At 50.9% G+C, this 22093-nt stretch overlaps 1 protein-coding gene across 1 annotated transcript in view; it reads left to right on the top strand.

Annotated features, from left to right (window-relative positions):
* Positions 1-9514: 9514 nt before the first annotated feature.
* The window catches only part of LOC311239322 (dual specificity protein phosphatase CDC14AB-like), a gene marked incomplete at both ends in the record, with an annotated part of 117119 nt that continues 104540 nt past the window's right edge, over positions 9515-22093 (top strand). Inside the window, 2 exons of the mRNA XM_084327628.1 lie at positions 9515-9569; positions 10779-10869. Of these exons, the coding sequence (XP_084183754.1) occupies positions 9515-9569; positions 10779-10869 (146 nt within the window). The remainder of the gene's footprint in view (positions 9570-10778; positions 10870-22093) is intronic.

Below are 22093 nucleotides of genomic sequence, written 5' to 3'. Positions count from 1 at the left end.
CAGCAAATTAGAACCAGGCAACTACCGCCCTGTTTTTATCCTTACATCCATCTCGAAAGTCATGGAAAAAATAGTATACGAACAGGTCAAAAAGTACCTTGCGGAAAAAAATCTAATCTACGAATTCCAATCTGGCTTCAGAACATCCCACTCCACTGACACATGCCTTCTCTATTTGAACGACCACATCAAACAAGAGGTGGACGCGGGCAAATACTGCGGCATGGTCATGCTGGACCTACAAAAGGCCTTCGACACTGTCAATCACACCATTCTGATTGACAAGCTAAAAGCAATTGGTTTTGATAGTCTATCAGTGAGCTGGATACAATCCTACCTGGAGGGGAGAGAACAGATGGTGGAGGTAAACGGTACCCTATCCCCCCCCCCTCCCAGTGAGCTGTGGTGTTCCACAAGGAAGCATACTAGGACCGCTACTGTTCCTAATTTATGCAAATGACATGTCGTCAGCTTGTGACTGCAACTTGTTCCTGTTTGCGGACGACTCAGCCCTGCTGGTCTCTGACAAGAACAAGTTACAGGTTGAAAAAACCCTCAGCTCGGAACTAGGCAAAATCTGCATATGGCTCGCTGATAACAAACTATCATTACACATGGGCAAAACAGAGTCCATTCTCTTCGGTTCAAATAACAAACTCAGCAAGACCAACGGCTTCTCAGTTACAGTGGGTGACAATATTGTCGCAAGGAAAGATGAAATTACCTACCTGGGTTCCATCCTAGAGGCTAATCTTTCCTGTGACAAAATGGCATCCAATGTAATAAAAAAAGTCAACCAACGAACTAGATTCTTGTACCGGATCTCCTCTCTGGTAAACAAGAATACCCTGAAGACTCTGGCAGGAGCACTCATTCAAGGGTACTACGACTATGCTTGCACCTCATGGTACCAAAGCACCTCAAAGGCACTAAAAACCAAATTACAAACATCTCAAAACAAACTAGTCAGACTACTGCTTGACCTGACTCCTAGAACCCACCTCACCCCTGCCCACTTTGACAACCTAGGATGGCTTAGAGTAGACGACAGAGTACAGCAACTTGCAATGGGCCTGGTCTACAAGATACACTACACGACCAAGGTACCCATGTACATGTCAAAATACTTCCCAAAGGTCAGTGAATACCACGATCTATCACTTGTATGTTGTGTGTGTCATATATGTTATGATGAATTGAAAATGGGGGACCCTGATGTAAACAAGACGAAAGTCTTTCTCTGGTCCTCATCCCCTTAAAAAAAGTATGTATTGAGCTGTACTGTACTGTACCCATTCTGCAATCTGTTAATAAAGTTTTCAATCAATCAATCAATCAATCAATCAATCAATCAATCAATCAATCAATCAATCAATCAATCAATCAATCAATCAATCAATCAAACACACAGACAACACAGAGATAGAACACACAGACAACACATAGATACACAGACAATACATAGATATAGAACACAGAGATAAAAGACAGATAAAAGACAGAGATATAACACACAGAGATAGAACACACAGATATAACACACAGAGATATCACAGATAGCGGCTGGGTGGCGCAGCGGACAAGGCGCTCGTCACCAACGCAAGAGACACTGGTATCAAATCCAGCTGTCAGCGTTGCTTCCGGCTTGGCCGGCCGTCATACTGGCTCGATTGGCAGAGTCAGCGGGAGGGAAGCCGGTGGGTGGGTCTGGGTCGTTGTGGACAGCGACTCCTACAGTTCGGTCGGGGCGCCTGCACAGCGAGGGAAGGATCTAAGAGAGGTAGTGTGACCTTCCACACGTTACACTCTCTCAGTGAGAGTCCGCGCTGTCAGGTGAAAAGAAGTGGTGGGCTGAGTACACATGTGTCGGAGGAAGCATGTGATAGTCTCCGCCCTCCCAGACCGACGGTAGGGAGTACAGTGTGCAACGACCAGGAAGGGGATTGGGAATTGACATAATGACTAACATTGGGAGGGGAGAAAGAAACAGAAAAAGAAGGAGAAAAAAGATAATAAAAAAATAAAATAAAAGATATATCACAGATAACGCAGAGATAGAACACAGCGATAGAACACACAGAGATAGAACACAGAGAATACACAGAGAACACAGGTAACACACAGAGAACACAGAGAACACACAGACATAACCCTGGCACCACCCTGGCACCAGGCCCCTGTGGCATACTGTATGTAAAAAATAAATGTTTTTTCACAGGAAAGTCACTGTATTATTTTACAGATTACTTTTGTTTTTCTACTTTAAGTGTAAATGCCATAAAAATACCGTAAATTACCTTTTATCAAAATATTAACCATTAAATAAAGGTTGTAATCTGTAAATGTATTTGATTTTACTGTAATTTGACAGTAAGTATTTGTCAACCATTGATGCCAGACATTTACCGTTTTCTTGCAGCTTTTTTTCTTATCAGTACACACCTTCCTACTGTCTGCAACCATTCACGTACAAAACACACACACACACACACACACACACACACACACACACACACACACACACACACACACACACACACACACACACACACACACACACACACACACACACACACACACACACACACACACACGTGACGGATCATAATTGGTTGTGTTGATGTTAAATGTTAATGTCCCGAGGGGGAGTCGAACAGGGGGCTCCCGCGCCGCGGGCGACGACACAGGCCGCTGCACTAAGAAGTGAATTCACTCCTAACTACCGTACCTATGCGTCTGTTAACCCTGTTATGAGGAAGTGAGTTTAACTTACCAGCCCGCAATGCCACAGTCACTCGTCAACACCCCTGTTTCCGTGACTGTGGACATACCCACGGGGTTCCCCGTTACACTCACCTCCCTAAACTCACGCCCCTCAGGACATCCGGGTCACGGCACCACTGTGACGGATCATATTGGTCTGCGTTGTGTTGATGTTAAATATTAATGTCCCGAGGGGGAGTCGAACAGGGGGCTCCCACGCCGCGGGCGACGACACAGGCCGCTGCACTAAGAAGTGAATTCACTCCTAACTACCGTACCTATGCGTCTGTTAACCCTGTTATGAGGAAGTGAGTTTAACTTACCAGCCCGCAATGCCACAGTCACTCGTCAACACCCCTGTTTCCGTGACTGTGGACATACCCACGGGCTTCCCCGTTACACACACACACACACACACACACACACACACACACACACACACACACACACACGACGCACGCACACACTCGTCATTATAGCCGACTATTCACCCTCCCTCACCCAAACTCACACACACGCACGCACACACACACACCTACAAACACACACGCACACACACTCGTCATTATAGCCGTCTATATTCACCCTCCCTCACCCAAACTCACACATACACCCACGCTTGTGTGCGTTGAATCAGCCCCCCACCCCCACCACCTCCAATGTACAGTTTCCCCCCCACCCCACCTACCCAACCCCCTACCTAAACCAACCTCCTCCAATGTACAGTTCCTTCGTCAAATGTATATACTGTAGCGCTGAGAGAAAGGAGTCGGAGGCGGTGTCTCGAAGTTAAACCTAATTCCTTTATTATTCATCAGCGTAACAACAAGTCGACGTAGTCGAGTCGACAGTAAGTAAGAATGCCGGTGGCAGGAAGTGCCACACTATATATCGCTCGGGGGGAACTACTATTCCCAACAACAGTTCTGTGTGAATTATGTACAGTCACTACACAAGCCCCCCCAGAATTCACCCATAGTCAAAATCCCCCCGGCGTGGGGGAACAATTGCCCGGCCTCTGCGTGTGCGGAAAGCCGGGGGCGGGGAGGGCGGAGCGGCGTAAGTGCCTGTGCCGTCCACGACACCCGGGGGCACGAAACGGCCTCGGCGAGCGCGGAAAACCGGGGGCGGAGAGGGGAAAGCGTCGCAAGCGCCTGTACCCTCTCCGACCCCCGGGGGCACTGGCATCGGTGAGGCTGCCGGTGGCTCTGTGGGAGGCGGCTCCCGGGGCAACGGCGGACGACCCCTGCGGGGGGGAAGGGCCAACTCCAAAGGTTGGGAAACGTCTACGTGAGCGGGCTTGATCCTGTCTATTGACACGGTCTCCGTCCTACCGCCCATGTCGACCATGAGGTCCTTATTACCGTGTCGCAGGACCCTAAACGGGCCATCGTAAGGGGGGCGTAGGGGCCCATGGTGCGCGTCGTGGCGAACAAAAACGTACTCCGCCGTGTGCAGGCTGCGCGGCACCCGGGAAACGGGGGTACCATGCTGCGACGTGGGAATCGGGGCGAAAGTCTGAGCCGCTTCCCGCAGGGTGGAACGCTGGCTGGCCGCGGACCAAGGGGTTGTCGCGTCCGGAATGAAATCCCCCGGGACGCGCAATGTCTGGCCGTATAACAGCTCCGCGGACGAGGACTGCAGGTCTTCCTTGGGGGCGCTCCTAAGTCCGAGCATGACCCACGGCAGCTTATCCACCCAGTTGCCGTCCGCCGCCTTCATGGACCGGTGGAAACGTTCGCATAGCCCGTTGGCCTGCGGGTGGTACGCGGTTGTACGGTGCAGCTTAACCCCCAGGCCGCTGGCGACCGCGTTCCAGAGCTCCGAGGTGAACTGCGAGCCCTGGTCGGAGGAGAGGTCGGACGGGGTACCGAAACGTGCGATCCACGTGCTGATAAAGGCGCGGGCCATGTCGGAAGAAGATGTCGAGGCGAGGGGAATGGCTTCCGGCCATCGGGTGGTCCTGTCCACCATAGTGAACAGGTAGGTAAACCCGTGAGAGGAAGGAAGCGGGCCCACGAGGTCAACATTGACGTGGTCGAATCTCCTCTCGGGAACTACGAATGTCACAAGCGGGGCCTTGGTATGTCGGTGCACTTTAGCCCGTTGGCAGGACACACACGCGTCGACCCAGGCCATCACGTCTTTCTTGAGCCCTCGCCACACAAATTTCTGTGACACCAACCTGCTCGAAGGCTTCCTACCGGGGTGAGACAGGTCGTGCACCGCCTCGAAAGCCCGCCTGCGCCAGCCTATAGGGACCAGCGGCCAGGGTTGCCCGGTGGAGAGGTCACAGAGCAGGGACGCGCCCGAGCCGCCAATCGCGACGTCTCTGAGGCGCAGACTGGTATCCGCTGTCCTGAGGGCCTGGATGTCGTGGTCGGAGGCCTGTTCCGAGCCCATGGCGACGTAGTCGAGGCCCAGTTGCACAGCTCCGATGACGACCCTGGATAGGCAGTCTGCAACCACGTTGGCTTTTCCGGCGATATGCCGTATGTCTGTCGTGTATTCAGAAATGTATGAGAGTTGTCGCGCGGACCACGGTTCAGCCACCTTGGACATGGAGAACGTGAGGGATTTGTGGTCGACGAAGGCCGTAAACTCCCGGCCCTCCAGCATGAAACGAAAATGGCGCACCGCCAACCAGAGGCCTAGGAGCTCTCTGTCAAATGCGCTGTACTTGCGCTCCCTGGGGGTCAGTTGACGGCTGAAAAACGGCAGCGGTTGCCAGGCGCCGTCAACGTACTGTTCATGCACCGCGCCCACCGCGTAGTCTGACGCGTCGGTGGTAATGGCGACCGGGGCCCCCGGTGACGGGTGAGCCAACATGGCTGCATCCGCCAGGGCCGTCTTGGTGGCCGCGAAGGCTGTCGTTCTCTCGGCCGTCCACTCGACAGGCTGGTTGGGGGACTTGTCCTTCAGAGCCTCGTAAAGCGGCCGCATGGTGTGGGCCGCCCGGGGGATGAACCGGTGATAAAACGTCACCATCCCGAGAAATTCTCTGAGTGCTCGGGCCGTCGGGGGTAGTGGGAAAGCGGAAACGGCTTCCACTTTCGACGGGAGGGGTGCGGCCCCCCTCCTGTCGATGAGATGTCCGAGGAACTGTATGGAGGTCAACCCGAACTGGCACTTAGCCGGGTTGATGATTAGGCCGTGTTGGCCCAGCCTCGTAAAGAGGCATCGGAGGTGCGCCAGGTGCTCTTCGGGCGAGGAGCTGGCGAGGAGGATGTCGTCCAGGTAGACAAAAATAAACGGCATGTCTCTGAGCGTCGAGTCCATTAGCCTCTGGAAAGACTGTGCCGCGTTCTTAAGTCCGAACGGCATCCGTAGGAACTCGAATAGACCGAAGGGTGTTACCACTGCCGTCTTCGGGACGTCCAAGGGGTGTACCGGCACTTGGTGGTAACCGCGTACCAGGTCTACTTTTGAAAAGAACAGCTTACCCGCCAGGTGCCCTGAGAAGTCCTGGATGTGGGGGACCGGGTAGCGGTCTGGCGTGGTAGCATCGTTGAGGCGTCTGTAGTCACCGCACAGTCTCCATCCCCCGTCCGCTTTGGGCACGATGTGCAGCGGCGAGGCCCAGGGGCTGTCCGAGCGTCGGATAATCCCCAACCTCTCCATGTTGGCGAACTCTGACCTAGCGACTGCTAGTCTGTCAGGGTTGAGCCGGCGGGCCCTAGCGTACACGGGAGCTCCTTGAGTGATGCTCGACCCCGTGTTTGGTGGTCGCGGCCGAGAACGTAGGCTGTGTCAAGCCGGGAAACTCCCGCAGTAGGCGTTGGTACACGTCACCTTCTGCGAGCGAGCTGGCCAGCCCGCTGTATACCACTTCATTGCGCACACATGTCAAGGAAGCATATGTCTGGGCGTCTACCAGGCGGCCGTGCAGGGGCGGACCTAGCACATTTGGCGCCCTAGGCGAGATTCACCACTGCGCCGCCCCCCCCCCCCCCCCCCCCCCCCAAAAGAAAAGTTTTTTTTTTTTTGTAATTTTTTTCTTTTTGTAATTTTTTTTTTTGGCTTTTGCCTCTTCATTGTTCTCTAACGTTAGTCTTTCTTTCCTCAACGCTCAATTCTATAAACACTTGACCGATACCCATCAATGCACAGCGCTCTAGCATGTTCTGACTGTGAACACCTAAAGCTGAGGCTCAGACCGACTGACCGTTTTAGATTTTTGGCTCATTTTCCCTTATGTTAGAATTTTTTTTATGTACAAATAATGGTTGCAGATATAGAGGGGGGCGCCAAAACTGCACAGAGAAAAAAAAAATTAAAATAAAAATAAAAAAAAATAAATTAAATTTTTTTTTGTGCGCCCCCCTCTGGGTGGCGCTCTAGGCGACTGCCTATATCGCCTGTAGGAAGGTCCGCCCCTGCGGCCGTGCCTCACGTCCACAAGGAGCCCATGTGCGCAGAGGAAATCCGCCCCAAGTAGTGGGAACGAGATGTCGGCCGTGACAAACTCCCACGTGAACCGCTGTCCCCCGAAACACAATTCCACGGTCCTCGTGCCGTAGGTGCGGATCGGGTTACCGTTGGCGGTCGTCAGTCGTGGACCCCCCTCCCCGCCGGCGGTGTCCTCCACCGTCGCCGGTAGGACGCTCCTCTGTGCTCCGGTGTCGCAGAGGAATTTTCGACCGGAGAGTGTGTCCTTAATGAAGAGTAGCCTGTTCGACGTACCTGCGCTCACGGCCGCTACTGGGCGCAGGTGTTGGCGTTTCCCGCCCTGACAAAAGTACAAGGTGGGCGGCACTTTGTTGCTTTCGCGCAGAAGCGTGCATGGAAATAACACAGGCCTGTGTCATTATTGCCGTCGGCCGCGGCGCCTCTCTCCATCTTCGCCCCTCCCCCTCTGGGCATGTGCGCCCGTGTCGGGGCTAGCACCTCTGGGGCTAAGTGCTGCGTGGCCAGGTAGAACCGGTCCGCCTCTTCTGCCAGAGCATGGGGATCCACAATGGTTGTATTGGCAAGTGCCGTCTGTACGCGTGGCGGCATGTGTCTGAAGAACAGCTCTTTAAATAAAAAATTCTGCTGTTCGGCGCCCAGTAGGTTCAGCATCATCTCCATGTGCTCTGACGGCTTGCTGTCTCCCAAGCCTTGTATATCCAGCAAGCGTCGGGCCCGCTCAGACTGTGATAACTCAAAAATCCTGAGTAGGTGCGTCTTAAATGCCTCATATTTATTCTGGGCCGGTGGAGCGGTAATGAAGCCTACCGTCCTCGCCGCCGTAGTGTTGTTCAGGCTCGAGACGACGTGGAAGTATTTTGCGGCGTCATCCACGATTCCCCGTAGGGCGAATTGCGCCTCAGTTTGGGCGAACCACGCAGCTGCCGACTGCTCCCAAAACTCAGGCAGTCTGAGAAAAACAGCGTTGTTTGCCATGTTCGTCGTATTCTCTGTCTCGGATACTTCTTCGAGACTAATGTCGGGGTCACCAGTGTAGCGCTGAGAGAAAGGAGTCGGAGGCGGTGTCTCAAAGTTAAACCTAATTCCTTTATTATTCATCAGCGTAACAACAAGTCGACGTAGTCGAGTCGACAGTAAGTAAGAATGCCGGTGGCAGGAAGTGCCACACTATATATCGCTCGGGGGGAACTACTATTCCCAACAACAGTTCTGTGTGAATTATGTACAGTCACTACAATACTCTCTTTTTTTAGACTCTTCTTGTATCAAAAAGAATACTGTATTTGTAAATCTGGTATGTCATAAATGTATAGATGTAACAGTACTGTCTATCTGTATGTCATGTGATGTGACTCATGTATGTCATAAATAATGTTATATGATGAATTGAAAATGGGGGACCCTGATGTAAACTAGACGAAAGTCTTTCTCTGGTCTGCATCCCCTTAACAATTGTGTGTATTGAGCCGTACTGTATTGTACCCATTCTGCAATCTGTTAATAATAACATGTTCAATCAATCAATCAATCAATCAATCAATCAATCAATCAATCAATCAATCAATCAATCAATCAATCACTTAAGGCTCGTTCCGACCGCCTCCAGCAAAGTTTTAGCGACGCGACTGCATTCAATTCATTTCCAGTGTAGAGGAGCGCGTGCAGTGCCGCGCGTGCACCTCGTGGCTCCTCTGCATAGGAACCGGACCGGAGGCAGCCGCGCCGCTAGACACGACCGGACTCGGTGGAAACGGTTTGATTAGCGGACTGGACATGTGCAGCAGCGCCGTGTGTGAAGTGCGGGAGGTGACATCTCTTCGGTGACAGAGGGACACTTTCATTCCGACCGCACGGAAGCCGCTGTATCTCAAAGGAAATACAGTACATGTTCAAATCATGTGGGAGGATTTTGCAAGTTGACGCATCGTGACCAGTTGCTACCTGGAAGATAACGAGCTTTTAGAGGGAATTAAAATTGTATTATTTGAGAGTTTGAAGCGTATACTCCCGACTCGAGTTATACGTATAGGTACACGTACTATGAGTTGTAATGTGTGGGTTCTTGGGCAAATGGGTGATTTGTGGGACCTCGTCTGGATGATGGTTCGTGGATATATATTGAATTTGACCGTCCATCACAGATTCGATCAGCAAAGATAACAACCAACCGGGGGGAGAGAGAGAGAGAGAGAGAGACACACACGCACTTGACCCGGTCACTTCTTGCGCCCTGTCATCAGCAGACGGTGGATTGTAACACGAAGACTCGCTCGTTCTATTTCAAACTAATCCTAAACGGAGGCAGAACAGCAGCCAGAGAGACGTCACGTGACTCTAACGGATGGAGATGGCAGGAGGAGAGTCTGAGCTGTGTGGAGCTGCGGAACTCATCAAAGGTCGGTGACTGTCAGTGATTGATTACTTACCGACCGTTGACAATTGGAATTTAAGTTGAATTGAAAATGATTTCGAGTCTGATATCAATAACCTATACGGTTAAATCGAGATCTATAAAATCACATTTGAAACAAATATCATCAAACAGAATTTTCGGTATATTTGGTATATGAATAGGGCAACATAAAAAACACTATATGTCCTATCCTAGAAGTATTCTCAATAGTATTCCTAAATGGAATACTTTCACATTCAAATGATCAGTAACCAATATAGTTGCTTTTCTAATCTGATAGCATGTTACGTGTTTAGAGACACCCGCTCAACCCTGCCTATAGGCTATAGTTATATAACTGGTTTGTTCAATCAAGACAGTGAATGACATCCACTAAGACGTGTATAGGTACGAGCTTTAGTGTCATCAGTTCAAATCTCAAATGTCTATCTCAGTGCAGACAGATGTTTGGTGTATAGATCTATCTCAGTGCCAGGAGTCGGACAGATGTTTAGTACAGATCCTTAAGATAACTGTAGTATCTATCTCAGTGCAGACAGATGTTTGGTGTAGATCCTTAATACAAACACAACAGCGTCATGCGTTTGGTAACTTTGAATGAACTTGGTTCAGATTTTTTATTTACAAATTATAGTATATCTGTCTGTATGTCTGCCTGCCTCTCTGTCTGTCTGCCTTACTGTTTGTCTATCTGCCTCTCTGTCTGACTGTCTGTCTTTCTGCCTCTATCTCTGTCTGTCTATCTGTCTGTCTGTCTGACTGTCTATTTGTCTGTCTGTCTGTCTGTCTGTCTGTCTGTCTGTCTGTCTGTCTGTCTGTCTGTCTGTCTGTCTGTCTGTCTGTCTGTCTGACTGTCTATTTGTCTGTCTGTCTGTCTGTCTGTCTATTTGTCTATGTCTGACTGACTGCCTCTCTGTCTGTCTATTTGTCTGTCTGACTGACTGCCTCTCTGTCTGTCTATTTGACTGTCTGTCTGACTGGCTGCTTCTCTGTCTGTCTGTCTGTCTGTCTGTCTGTCTGTCTGTCTGTCTGTCTGTCTGTCTGTCTGTCTGTCTGTCTGTCTGTCTGTCTGTCTGTCTGTCTGTCTGTCTGTCTGCCTGCCTGCCTGCCTGCCTGCCTGCCTGCCTGCCTGCCTGCCTGCATGTCTGTCTGTCTGTCTCTCTGTCTGTCTGTCTGTCTGTCTGCTCTACAGACCGTCTGTACTTCACAACTCTCCGGGGGAAACCCAAGAACACGAGCAGCAGCCACTACTTGAGTTCAGATGAAGAGTTTACTTATGAGAGGTAAGAATTACATACATACACTACATGCTGTCAGAGTCAGACCATGATCTATCTAGTTGACTACATGACAAGTCATTCTGTTACATACACACACTACAAGCTGTCAGACCATGATCTATCTAGTTGACTACTGTTATGGTTTGTAACCGACCCCAATCGCACAACACAAGACAGGTATGATGGTTTGCCAAGAAACAGATATTTATTGAACAACAGGGAAATACAGGGAAAAGGGCACTGTCCCTTTAAGGGAGAATCACAAATACAGGAATATAATATGAGGGGAAGGAAAGGTGCCTTTAAGAGGCGGGCAGGAAAAGGGAACACTAAGGGAAAGTAAGGGAACGCCTAAGGGAAGGTTAAGGGAACGCCTTGGGACAGAGGAACTAGAGACTAGGTAAACCAGGGACAAGGAGAACTAGGGAGAGAGGACTAGGGACTAGGAGAGCTAGGGAAACAGGAGAAACGGGGACTAGGGGAACTAGGGACAAGGAACTAGGTGGAACTAGAAAGGGGAGAACTAGGGAACAGGAACTAGGTGGAACTAGAAGGGGAGAACTTGGGACCAGGAACTAGGTGGAACTAGAAAGGGGAGAACTAGGGAACAGGAACTAGGTGGAACTAGAAAGGGGAGAACTAGGGAACAGGAACTAGGTGGAACTAGAAAGGGGAGAACTAGGGAACAGAGGGGACTGAGGCCCGCGGAGGCGGGCTGGGGTACAGGGAGGAACTGGGGACTGGTGGGAAAACATCTGGGCCGCTCTGCAGGACAGAGGAGAGAGTTAATGCACAAAAGGGAAAAAAACAGAGCAGGTGCAGAACAGTCCAAATAACAAAGTGAACAAAGTAATAATATCTTCGTGTGACAAACACACAGGGGGAGATGTAAAGTCCAAAAATACTATTCTAAGTGAGAACCAAAAACAGAGGCATTACGCTGGGAGATGAAATGTCCAAACTAACTAACAGAGGCAATACGCAGGGAGATGAAATGTCCAAACTAACTAACAGAGGCAATACGCTGGGAGAGTGACATCACAATCAAAACTCACCCAGGCGTATGCGTAAAGGTAAAGGGGCAGCAGCGGGAACGGGGGCAAGGGCACTACGCTGAGTGAGTGACATCACAATCAAAACTCACCCAGGCGTATGCGTAAAGGTACGGGGACAGCAGCGGGAACGGGGGCAAGGGCACTACGCTGAGTGAGTGACATCACAATCAAAACTCACCCAGGCGTATGCGTAAAGGTACGGGGACAGCAGCGGGAACGGGGGCAAGGGCACTACGCTGGGTGAGTGACATCACAATCAAAACTCACCCAGGCGCATGCGTAATGGTACAGGGACAGCAACGGGAACGAAGGCATCGCCACCGGGGCGGCTGGCTGTCCGAGCCGAGGGAGAGAGTGCTGGAACAGTGGCGGTGACGAGGGCATCGTCCACCGGGTAGCCGCTGTCGGAGCCGAGGAACAGAGTGCTGGAACAGTGGCGGTGACGAGGGCATCGTCCACCGGGTAGCCGCTGTCGGAGCCGAGGAACAGAGTGCGCGCCACACCTTGGTGTGCGCGTCGGAACAGGGAGCTGGAACAGTGGCGGTGGCGAGGATGTCGTCCACCGGGTAGCCACTGTCGGAGCCGAGGAACAGAGTGCGCGCCACACCTTGGTGTGCGCGTCGGAACAGGGAGCTGGAACAGTGGCGGTGGCGAGGATGTCGTCCACCGGGTAGCCACTGTCGGAGCCGAGGAACAGAGTGCGCGCCACACCTTGGTGTGCGCGTCGGAACAGGGAGCTGGAACAGTGGCGGTGGCGAGGATGTCGTCCACCGGGTAGCCACTGTCGGAGCCGAGGAACAGAGTGCGCGCCACACCTTGGTGTGCGCGTCGGAACAGGGAGCTGGAACAGTGGCGGTGGCGAGGATGTCGTCCACCGGGTAGCCACTGTCGGAGCCGAGGAACAGAGTGGCGCGCCACACCTTGGTGTGCGCGTCGGAACAGAGAGACGCATCGGGGTGCGTCTGCCAGGAGGAGTGTGCCAAGCACGAAGGTCTGGAAGATGCGCGTCTGTGCGCCGGTACGGAGGAGCGTGCCAAGCTCGAAGGTCTGGAAGATGCGCGTCAGTGCGCTGGTACGGAGGAGCGTGCCAAGCTCGAAGGTCTGGAAGATGCGCGTTGCGCGCTGGTCTGGAGAGCGTGCCAAGCTCGAGCGTCCTTGGAAGATGCGCGTTGCGCGCTGGTACGGAGGAGCGTGCCAAGCTCGAAGGTCTGGAAGATGCGCGTTGCGCGCTGGTCTGGAGAGCGTGCCAAGCTCGAGCGTCCTTGGAAGATGCGCGTTGCGCGCTGGTACGGAGGAGCGTGCCAAGCTCGAAGGTCTGGAAGATGCGCGTTGCGCGCTGGTCTGGAGAGCGTGCCAAGCTCGAGCGTCCTTGGAAGATGCGCGTTGCGCGCTGTGGACTGGAGAGCGTCTGCGCTGGTCTGGATGTGCGTCAGGACGACAGCTGCGCGGGGGGTCTGAAGTGGATGACTGGGATGCCTCCCGTGGAAGTCTAGGGAGCGCAGACCAGTCCCACTCTCAGGCAACGGCGACAGCAGGCGAAGGCTGGAGCAAACATCTCGACGCCGGAGAATGGAACAGCATAGGCAGACAGAGGATCTCCCGAAAGAGTCTAGATGTTTAGAGAATATGACTCGGCAAGTATACAACACGACCCCACGCCAAAACGAGGGGAAGCGCCCTGGTATTTAAAGCCCACAGGGGGACTAATTAGCCTGCCACCACAGGTGCGAGAGATAATAGAATATCAAACAGGTGTGGCCACTAAGGGTAAGGAACGAGAGGGTGGGGGCTAGAGAGAGTGAGTAGGGAATTCCTAACAGTAGGCTTAAAGAAGACAGAGAATAGGGAATTCCTAACAGTAGGCTTAAAGAAGACAGAGAATAGGGAATTCCTAACAGTAGGCTTAAAGAAGACAGAGAAAAGGTAGTGAGCAGCGGGCAAAACCTCACAGTATCCCCCCCTCCAACGGGAGCCACCCGGCGACCCAAAACAAATACAGACAGAGTGGCAGGGGGCAAAACAAGACAAAAACAAAGGCACTGGCCAAGCCAGTAGGGGAAGCCACCACAAGAGTGGGGCTAGCAAACGAAACAGGGTCGCCGAGGGGTAACTAGGGTAGCAGAGGGGCAACTGGGGGAACTGGTCTAGAGGAACTGGGTCTAGAGAACTAGTCTAGCGAACTGGGCAAGAGAACTGGTCTAGAGGAACCGAGGGGCGAGCAGGGTAGCTAAGGGGTAACCATGGAAGCACCGGGAAAGGGCTAGCAGAGGGAAGGTTAGCTGCCAGGGCACTGATAGCTACAGGGCCTATGCTAGCTGTACTGCTACATCAACATAGAGGCTGCGCAAGCTGCCGGAGCCAGGCTAGCAGAGGGAAAGGGTAGCTGCCAGGGCACTGATAGCTACAGGGCCTATGCTAGCTGTACTGCTACATCAACATAGAGGCTGCGCTAGCTGCCGGAGCTAGGCTGGCAGACAGGGCTGGACCAGCATGAGAGCACAAGCTAGCTGGAAGGACAGTCCTAGCTGTGTGAGATAAACTGACCTTGCTAGCTGAAAGGGCAGTCCTAGCAGTGGGAAAAACTACACAAAAAAGTGGAGGCCATGCAGAGGGACCGGGTTAGCTGCTTGGGCCTGGCTAGCTACAGGGCCTATGCCAGCTGCAAGGCTGCATTTAACATAGAGGCTGTGCTAACAGCCGGGGCCAAGCTAGCAGACCGGGGCCATGCAGAGGGACTGGGTTAGCCGCCAGGGCATGGCTAGCTACAGGGGGGTCAAACAGGGCAAAACGGGAAGCAACCAGGGGAGCTAACCGGGGAGACTAACAAGCTAAACAGGGGAGTAACAGGCTAACAAGGGAGCTAAACAGGACTAACAAGGAAGCTAAACTGGGCTAACAGGGAAGCTAGAGGGGAGACTAACAAGCTAACAGGGGAGCTAACAGGGCTAACAGGGGAGCTAGAGGGAACAAGAAAAAAAAAGGCAAACTCAACATACACCGTCTGTGCTGGCTGGGGTCGTCGATTTGGTGGGGTCGTACTGTTATGGTTTGTAACCGACCCCAATCGCACAACACAAGACAGGTATGATGGTTTGCCAAGAAACAGATATTTATTGAACAACAGGGAAATACAGGGAAAAGGGCACTGTCCCTTTAAGGGAGAATCACAAATACAGGAATATAATATGAGGGGAAGGAAAGGTGCCTTTAAGAGGCGGGCAGGAAAAGGGAACACTAAGGGAAAGTAAGGGAACGCCTAAGGGAAGGTTAAGGGAACGCCTTGGGACAGAGGAACTAGAGACTAGGTAAACCAGGGACAAGGAGAACTAGGGAGAGAGGACTAGGGACTAGGAGAGCTAGGGAAACAGGAGAAACGGGGACTAGGGGAACTAGGGACAAGGAACTAGGTGGAACTAGAAAGGGGAGAACTAGGGAACAGGAACTAGGTGGAACTAGAAGGGGAGAACTTGGGACCAGGAACTAGGTGGAACTAGAAAGGGGAGAACTAGGGAACAGGAACTAGGTGGAACTAGAAAGGGGAGAACTAGGGAACAGGAACTAGGTGGAACTAGAAAGGGGAGAACTAGGGAACAGAGGGGACTGAGGCCCGCGGAGGCGGGCTGGGGTACAGGGAGGAACTGGGGACTGGTGGGAAAACATCTGGGCCGCTCTGCAGGACAGAGGAGAGAGTTAATGCACAAAAGGGAAAAAAACAGAGCAGGTGCAGAACAGTCCAAATAACAAAGTGAACAAAGTAATAATATCTTCGTGTGACAAACACACAGGGGGAGATGTAAAGTCCAAAAATACTATTCTAAGTGAGAACCAAAAACAGAGGCATTACGCTGGGAGATGAAATGTCCAAACTAACTAACAGAGGCAATACGCAGGGAGATGAAATGTCCAAACTAACTAACAGAGGCAATACGCTGGGAGAGTGACATCACAATCAAAACTCACCCAGGCGTATGCGTAAAGGTAAAGGGGCAGCAGCGGGAACGGGGGCAAGGGCACTACGCTGAGTGAGTGACATCACAATCAAAACTCACCCAGGCGTATGCGTAAAGGTACGGGGACAGCAGCGGGAACGGGGGCAAGGGCACTACGCTGAGTGAGTGACATCACAATCAAAACTCACCCAGGCGTATGCGTAAAGGTACGGGGACAGCAGCGGGAACAAGGGCAAGGGCACTACGCTGGGTGAGTGACATCACAATCAAAACTCACCCAGGCGCATGCGTAATGGTACAGGGACAGCAACGGGAACGAAGGCATCGCCACCGGGGCGGCTGGCTGTCCGAGCCGAGGGAGAGAGTGCTGGAACAGTGGCGGTGACGAGGGCATCGTCCACCGGGTAGCCGCTGTCGGAGCCGAGGAACAGAGTGCTGGAACAGTGGCGGTGACGAGGGCATCGTCCACCGGGTAGCCGCTGTCGGAGCCGAGGAACAGAGTGCGCGCCACACCTTGGTGTGCGCGTCGGAACAGGGAGCTGGAACAGTGGCGGTGGCGAGGATGTCGTCCACCGGGTAGCCACTGTCGGAGCCGAGGAACAGAGTGCGCGCCACACCTTGGTGTGCGCGTCGGAACAGGGAGCTGGAACAGTGGCGGTGGCGAGGATGTCGTCCACCGGGTAGCCACTGTCGGAGCCGAGGAACAGAGTGCGCGCCACACCTTGGTGTGCGCGTCGGAACAGGGAGCTGGAACAGTGGCGGTGGCGAGGATGTCGTCCACCGGGTAGCCACTGTCGGAGCCGAGGAACAGAGTGGCGCGCCACACCTTGGTGTGCGCGTCGGAACAGAGAGACGCATCGGGGTGCGTCTGCCAGGAGGAGTGTGCCAAGCACGAAGGTCTGGAAGATGCGCGTCTGTGCGCCGGTACGGAGGAGCGTGCCAAGCTCGAAGGTCTGGAAGATGCGCGTCAGTGCGCTGGTACGGAGGAGCGTGCCAAGCTCGAAGGTCTGGAAGATGCGCGTTGCGCGCTGGTCTGGAGAGCGTGCCAAGCTCGAGCGTCCTTGGAAGATGCGCGTTGCGCGCTGGTACGGAGGAGCGTGCCAAGCTCGAAGGTCTGGAAGATGCGCGTTGCGCGCTGGTCTGGAGAGCGTGCCAAGCTCGAGCGTCCTTGGAAGATGCGCGTTGCGCGCTGGTACGGAGGAGCGTGCCAAGCTCGAAGGTCTGGAAGATGCGCGTTGCGCGCTGGTCTGGAGAGCGTGCCAAGCTCGAGCGTCCTTGGAAGATGCGCGTTGCGCGCTGTGGACTGGAGAGCGTCTGCGCTGGTCTGGATGTGCGTCAGGACGACAGCTGCGCGGGGGGTCTGAAGTGGATGACTGGGATGCCTCCCGTGGAAGTCTAGGGAGCGCAGACCAGTCCCACTCTCAGGCAACGGCGACAGCAGGCGAAGGCTGGAGCAAACATCTCGACGCCGGAGAATGGAACAGCATAGGCAGACAGAGGATCTCCCGAAAGAGTCTAGATGTTTAGAGAATATGACTCGGCAAGTATACAACACGACCCCACGCCAAAACGAGGGGAAGCGCCCTGGTATTTAAAGCCCACAGGGGGACTAATTAGCCTGCCACCACAGGTGCGAGAGATAATAGAATATCAAACAGGTGTGGCCACTAAGGGTAAGGAACGAGAGGGTGGGGGCTAGAGAGAGTGAGTAGGGAATTCCTAACAGTAGGCTTAAAGAAGACAGAGAATAGGGAATTCCTAACAGTAGGCTTAAAGAAGACAGAGAATAGGGAATTCCTAACAGTAGGCTTAAAGAAGACAGAGAAAAGGTAGTGAGCAGCGGGCAAAACCTCACAACTACATGACAAGTCATTCTGTTACATACACACACTACATGCTGTCAGAGTCAGACCATGATCTATCTAGTTGACTACATGACAAGTCATTCTGTTACATACACACACTACATGCTGTCAGAGTCAGACCATGATCTATCTAGTTGACTACATGACAAGTCATTCTGTTACACACACTACATGCTGTCAGACCATGATCTATCTAGTTGACTACATGACAAGTAATTCTGTTACATACACACACTACATGCTGTCAGAGTCAGACCATGATCTATCTAGTTGACTACATGACAAGTCATTCTGTTACATACACACACTACAAGCTGTCAGACCATGATCTATCTAGTTGACTACATGACAAGTCATTCTGTTACATACACACACTACATGCTGTCAGACCATGATCTATCTAGTTGACTACATGACAAGCCATTCTGTTACACACACTACATGCTGTCATACTCTACATGATCTATCTATTCAATATGACCACTTATCCTCTTACAATGGAAACACAATGGTAATGAAATCATGATATTGAGATATTTAAGCGACCTTGGGTCTTTTGAAAGGCGCTATATAAAATGAAGCTATTATTATTATTATTATTATTATTATTATTATTATTATTATTATTATTATTATTATTATTATTAGTATTATTATTATTATTATTATTATTATTATTATTATTATTATTATTATTATTATTATTATTATAATAATCATATTATTATTATTATTATTATTATTATTATTATTATTATTATTATTATTATTATTATTATTATTATTATTATTATTATTATTTATTATTATTATTATTATTATTATTATTATTATTATTATTATTATTATTATTATTATTATTATTATTATTATTATTATTATTATTATGACACAATTATGAATTGTTATTATTTTGTGCTTGTTATTATGAATCATCTATATAACTGATACTAAATCGTTTCATTTTAATCAAATCGAATCGTCTCTTGAAATACCAAGATTGGTCTTTTAATCTTTGGCATTTTTTCAGTGGATGCGTGAAGATTTTTAGCTTGATATTGTTTCTAGCGCACCTCTTGTCCTGTAGACGCCCCCCGTCCTGTAGACGCCTTGCTCTGAGTTACCTTGTGCTGCTACGACCTCACTTAACCAAACAACCTCTGCTGACAACAGTGGCAGGTCCCCTGAGACTGACGCCACCAAGTCTGGTTTTACCACTGAATCAAATCTACATCAAATTGAATCAGGATCTTGTGAATCGAAATTGAATCTGGGAATCAGTGCCGATACCCTACAAATGAGTAGTTGATTGAGCAGAACAAAATAAAACAGAACAGAACAGAACAGAGCAGAGCAGAGCAGAGCAGAGCAGAGCAGAGCAGAGCATCCTCAACCTCATCCATGCCTTCGTCACCTCCCGCCTGGACTACTGCAACGGGGTCCTATCCGGGGTCCCAAGCAAAACCCTGGACAGGCTCCAGTATGTTCAAAATTCAGCTGCCAGGGTTCTAACCCGCACCAAACCCTGGCAGCACATCACCCCCACCCTCATCCACCTCCACTGGCTCCCCATCAAATCCCGCATCACCTACAAAACCCTCCTGCTCACTTACAAATCCATCCACGCTCTGGAACCTCAGTACCTCACTGACCTCCTCCACCCCTACACTCAGTCACGGACCCTGCGATCCACAGACACTGGTCAGCTCTCCATTACCGAACCAGACTGCGGACCTTCGGGGACAGAGCTTTCAGTGTGGCAGCTCCCACCCTCTGGAACTCCCTCCCTGCAGAACTCCGCAACGCCCCAACTCTGGACTCATTAAAAAAAACTGCTCAAAACCCACCTCTTCAACTTGGCCTTTAACCCCTAATTTCTCACTTTGTATGTTGTGTCTGTCCACTATGTTTGTTACTTTTGTTATTTTCCGACTATGTAAAGCGACCTTGGGTCTTTTGAAAGGCACTATATAAAATGAAATTATTATTATTATTATTATTATTATTATTATTATTATTATTATTATTATTATTATTATTATTATTATTATTATTATTATTATTATTATTATTATTATTATATAGCAGAGCAGAGCAGATTAGAGCAGATCAGAACAGAACAGAACAGAACAGAGCAGATCAGAACAGAACAGAACAGAACAGAACAGAACAGAGCAGAGCAGAACAGAACAGAGCAGAGCAGAGCAGAGCAGAACAGAACAGATCAGAGCAGAGCAGAACAGAGCAGAGCAGAACAGAGCAGAGCAGAACAGAACAGAGCAGAACTGAACAGATCAGAGCAGAACAGAGCAGAATCAAATCAAATCAAATCAAATCAAATTTATTTATAGGGCCCGACAACACACGTTAATGTCCCCATGGGCCGTACAGGTCTTCTTTAAACAAGTCAAGAAGACAACATAACAATAAGTCAAGAACAGAACAAGAACACCATAGGGTCCAAACATTTTTTAGATGAATGCAAATAAATGAAAGAATGCAAGCACTCCCAGACATACCCCACGCGAAGGTAAGGAAAAACTCACTAAAACCTAACAATAGGGAAAAAAGCTCCACAGGCAATGTGGAGGAGAGAAACCTTAGAAGGGCCGTTCAAGGGGGGATCTCCCTTCTTAGATGTCGGTGATAGTAGTGTTGCAGACGGACAGTTGGTAAGCATGCACTCATGTGTGTAGTGAAACACAGATGAGTGCATGCAATAGCAACTGTACATTTTGAAAAATTAAAGATAAGAGTTGATAGCGGATCTATTTGAAGCACAGGGGCGGCGCAAGAGGGTCACGTCCTCCCCGTCTTAGTCACGGGACATTCAGCACTCCGGTCGTTGCTCAGGGACAGCCGGAGACAGGGGGAAGGGGGGGTGGCACAGAGAGGGTCGCGAACTCCCGGCATCATCGCGGGACATCCGGCACTCCGGTCACCACTACGAAACCTCCGAAGACAGGGGGGCACGCAGAGGGGGTCGCAATCTCCCGGCCTTCGTCAACGTCCAACACTCCGGTCAACACTCCAGGACAGCAAGTCATAGGAAGACAGGGAGACGGGACAGGCGTTAGACAGCTCATGAGATTGTAGTAGGCGGACATAGCAATAGATACAAGTGGTAGGCATATATGTGAATGGAGTAGATATATGAAGTAAGCGTATTATGTGAATAGAATAGAAGTACTTAACCCAGCAATGAAACCGCGTTGACTGTTAATCTGTTAACAGTCTGTTAATCAGTTGACAGGACCACGGACAGACGGCGGTGAATAACTGATCCAATGCCTCGGAGGTGCATGTAGAGCAGTCACTACAAGCTTGGCCAAGACCCCGAGGCATCCATCACCTTGGTCAGCGCCAGGAGACGGGTACTCAGAGAGAAGGGGGAGGGAGAGGGGGGGGGGGAGAGGGGGGGGGGGGGGGGGAGAGTTAGAGAGTTCCCATGTTTGTGGTGCTGCAAAGGAGCAGACATGTAGTACCCTGTAGTGCCATGTAGTACCCCGTAGTGCCATGTAGTACCCTATAGTACCCCATAGTGCCATGTAGTACCCCGTAGTATCCTGTAGTACCCTGTAGTGCCATGTAGTACCCTGTGGTGCCATGTAGTACCCTGTAGTGCCATGTAGAGCTGTGTAAGCCATGTAGTACCCTGTAATGCCATGCAGTACCAAGTAGTACTCTGTGGTACCATGTAGTACCCTGTACCCTAACTAAACTACCCTATAGTAAACTACCCAGTGGTACCATGTAGTACCCTGTACCATAACTAAACTACACAGATTAATCTAAAGGTCAGTCCCCGACCAGGTGAGATCAAGGTAGGTTGAAGGAGAGAGAGAAAAGATGAGTCTTAAGCAGGGATTTAAAAGCTTCGACAGAGCAGGCGCCCCTGATGACGGCAGGTAATTTGTTCCACAGGTAGGGAGCGCGGTAGACAAAGGCTCTGTGGCCGGCGGATTTCTTTTTAACCCTAGGGGTCGATAGAAGCCCCGCATTTTGTGAGCGCAGAGCACGAGCGGGCGAGTATCGGGAGATGAGATCAGATAGATAGAGCGGTGCAAGCCCATTTAAAATTTTGTAGGTGAGGAGTAGCACTTTAAAGTCAGAGCGGGCTTGGATAGGAAGCCAATGTAGGGCGGACAAAACTGGTCAGAACAGAGCGGAACAGAGCAGAACAGAACAGAGCAGAACAGAACAGAGCGGAACAGAACAGAACAGAACAGAACAGAACAGACTAGAACAGAAAAGAAATGAAAAGAAAAGAAAAGCAGCTGTGATCCAGTTCGAGGCTCATCATTCAGGGTCAGTTTATGCAGGCCGACCCCTTCACAGGCCGACCCCTTCACAGGCT

This window comes from Notolepis coatsorum (assembly GCF_963971535.1).
Source record: "Notolepis coatsorum genome assembly, chromosome: 13".
In the NCBI taxonomy this organism is placed as follows: Eukaryota; Metazoa; Chordata; class Actinopteri; order Aulopiformes; family Paralepididae; genus Notolepis; species Notolepis coatsorum.
The sequence above is the reverse complement of the archived record's forward strand: the minus strand, read 5'-3'. Positions and strand labels throughout refer to the sequence as shown.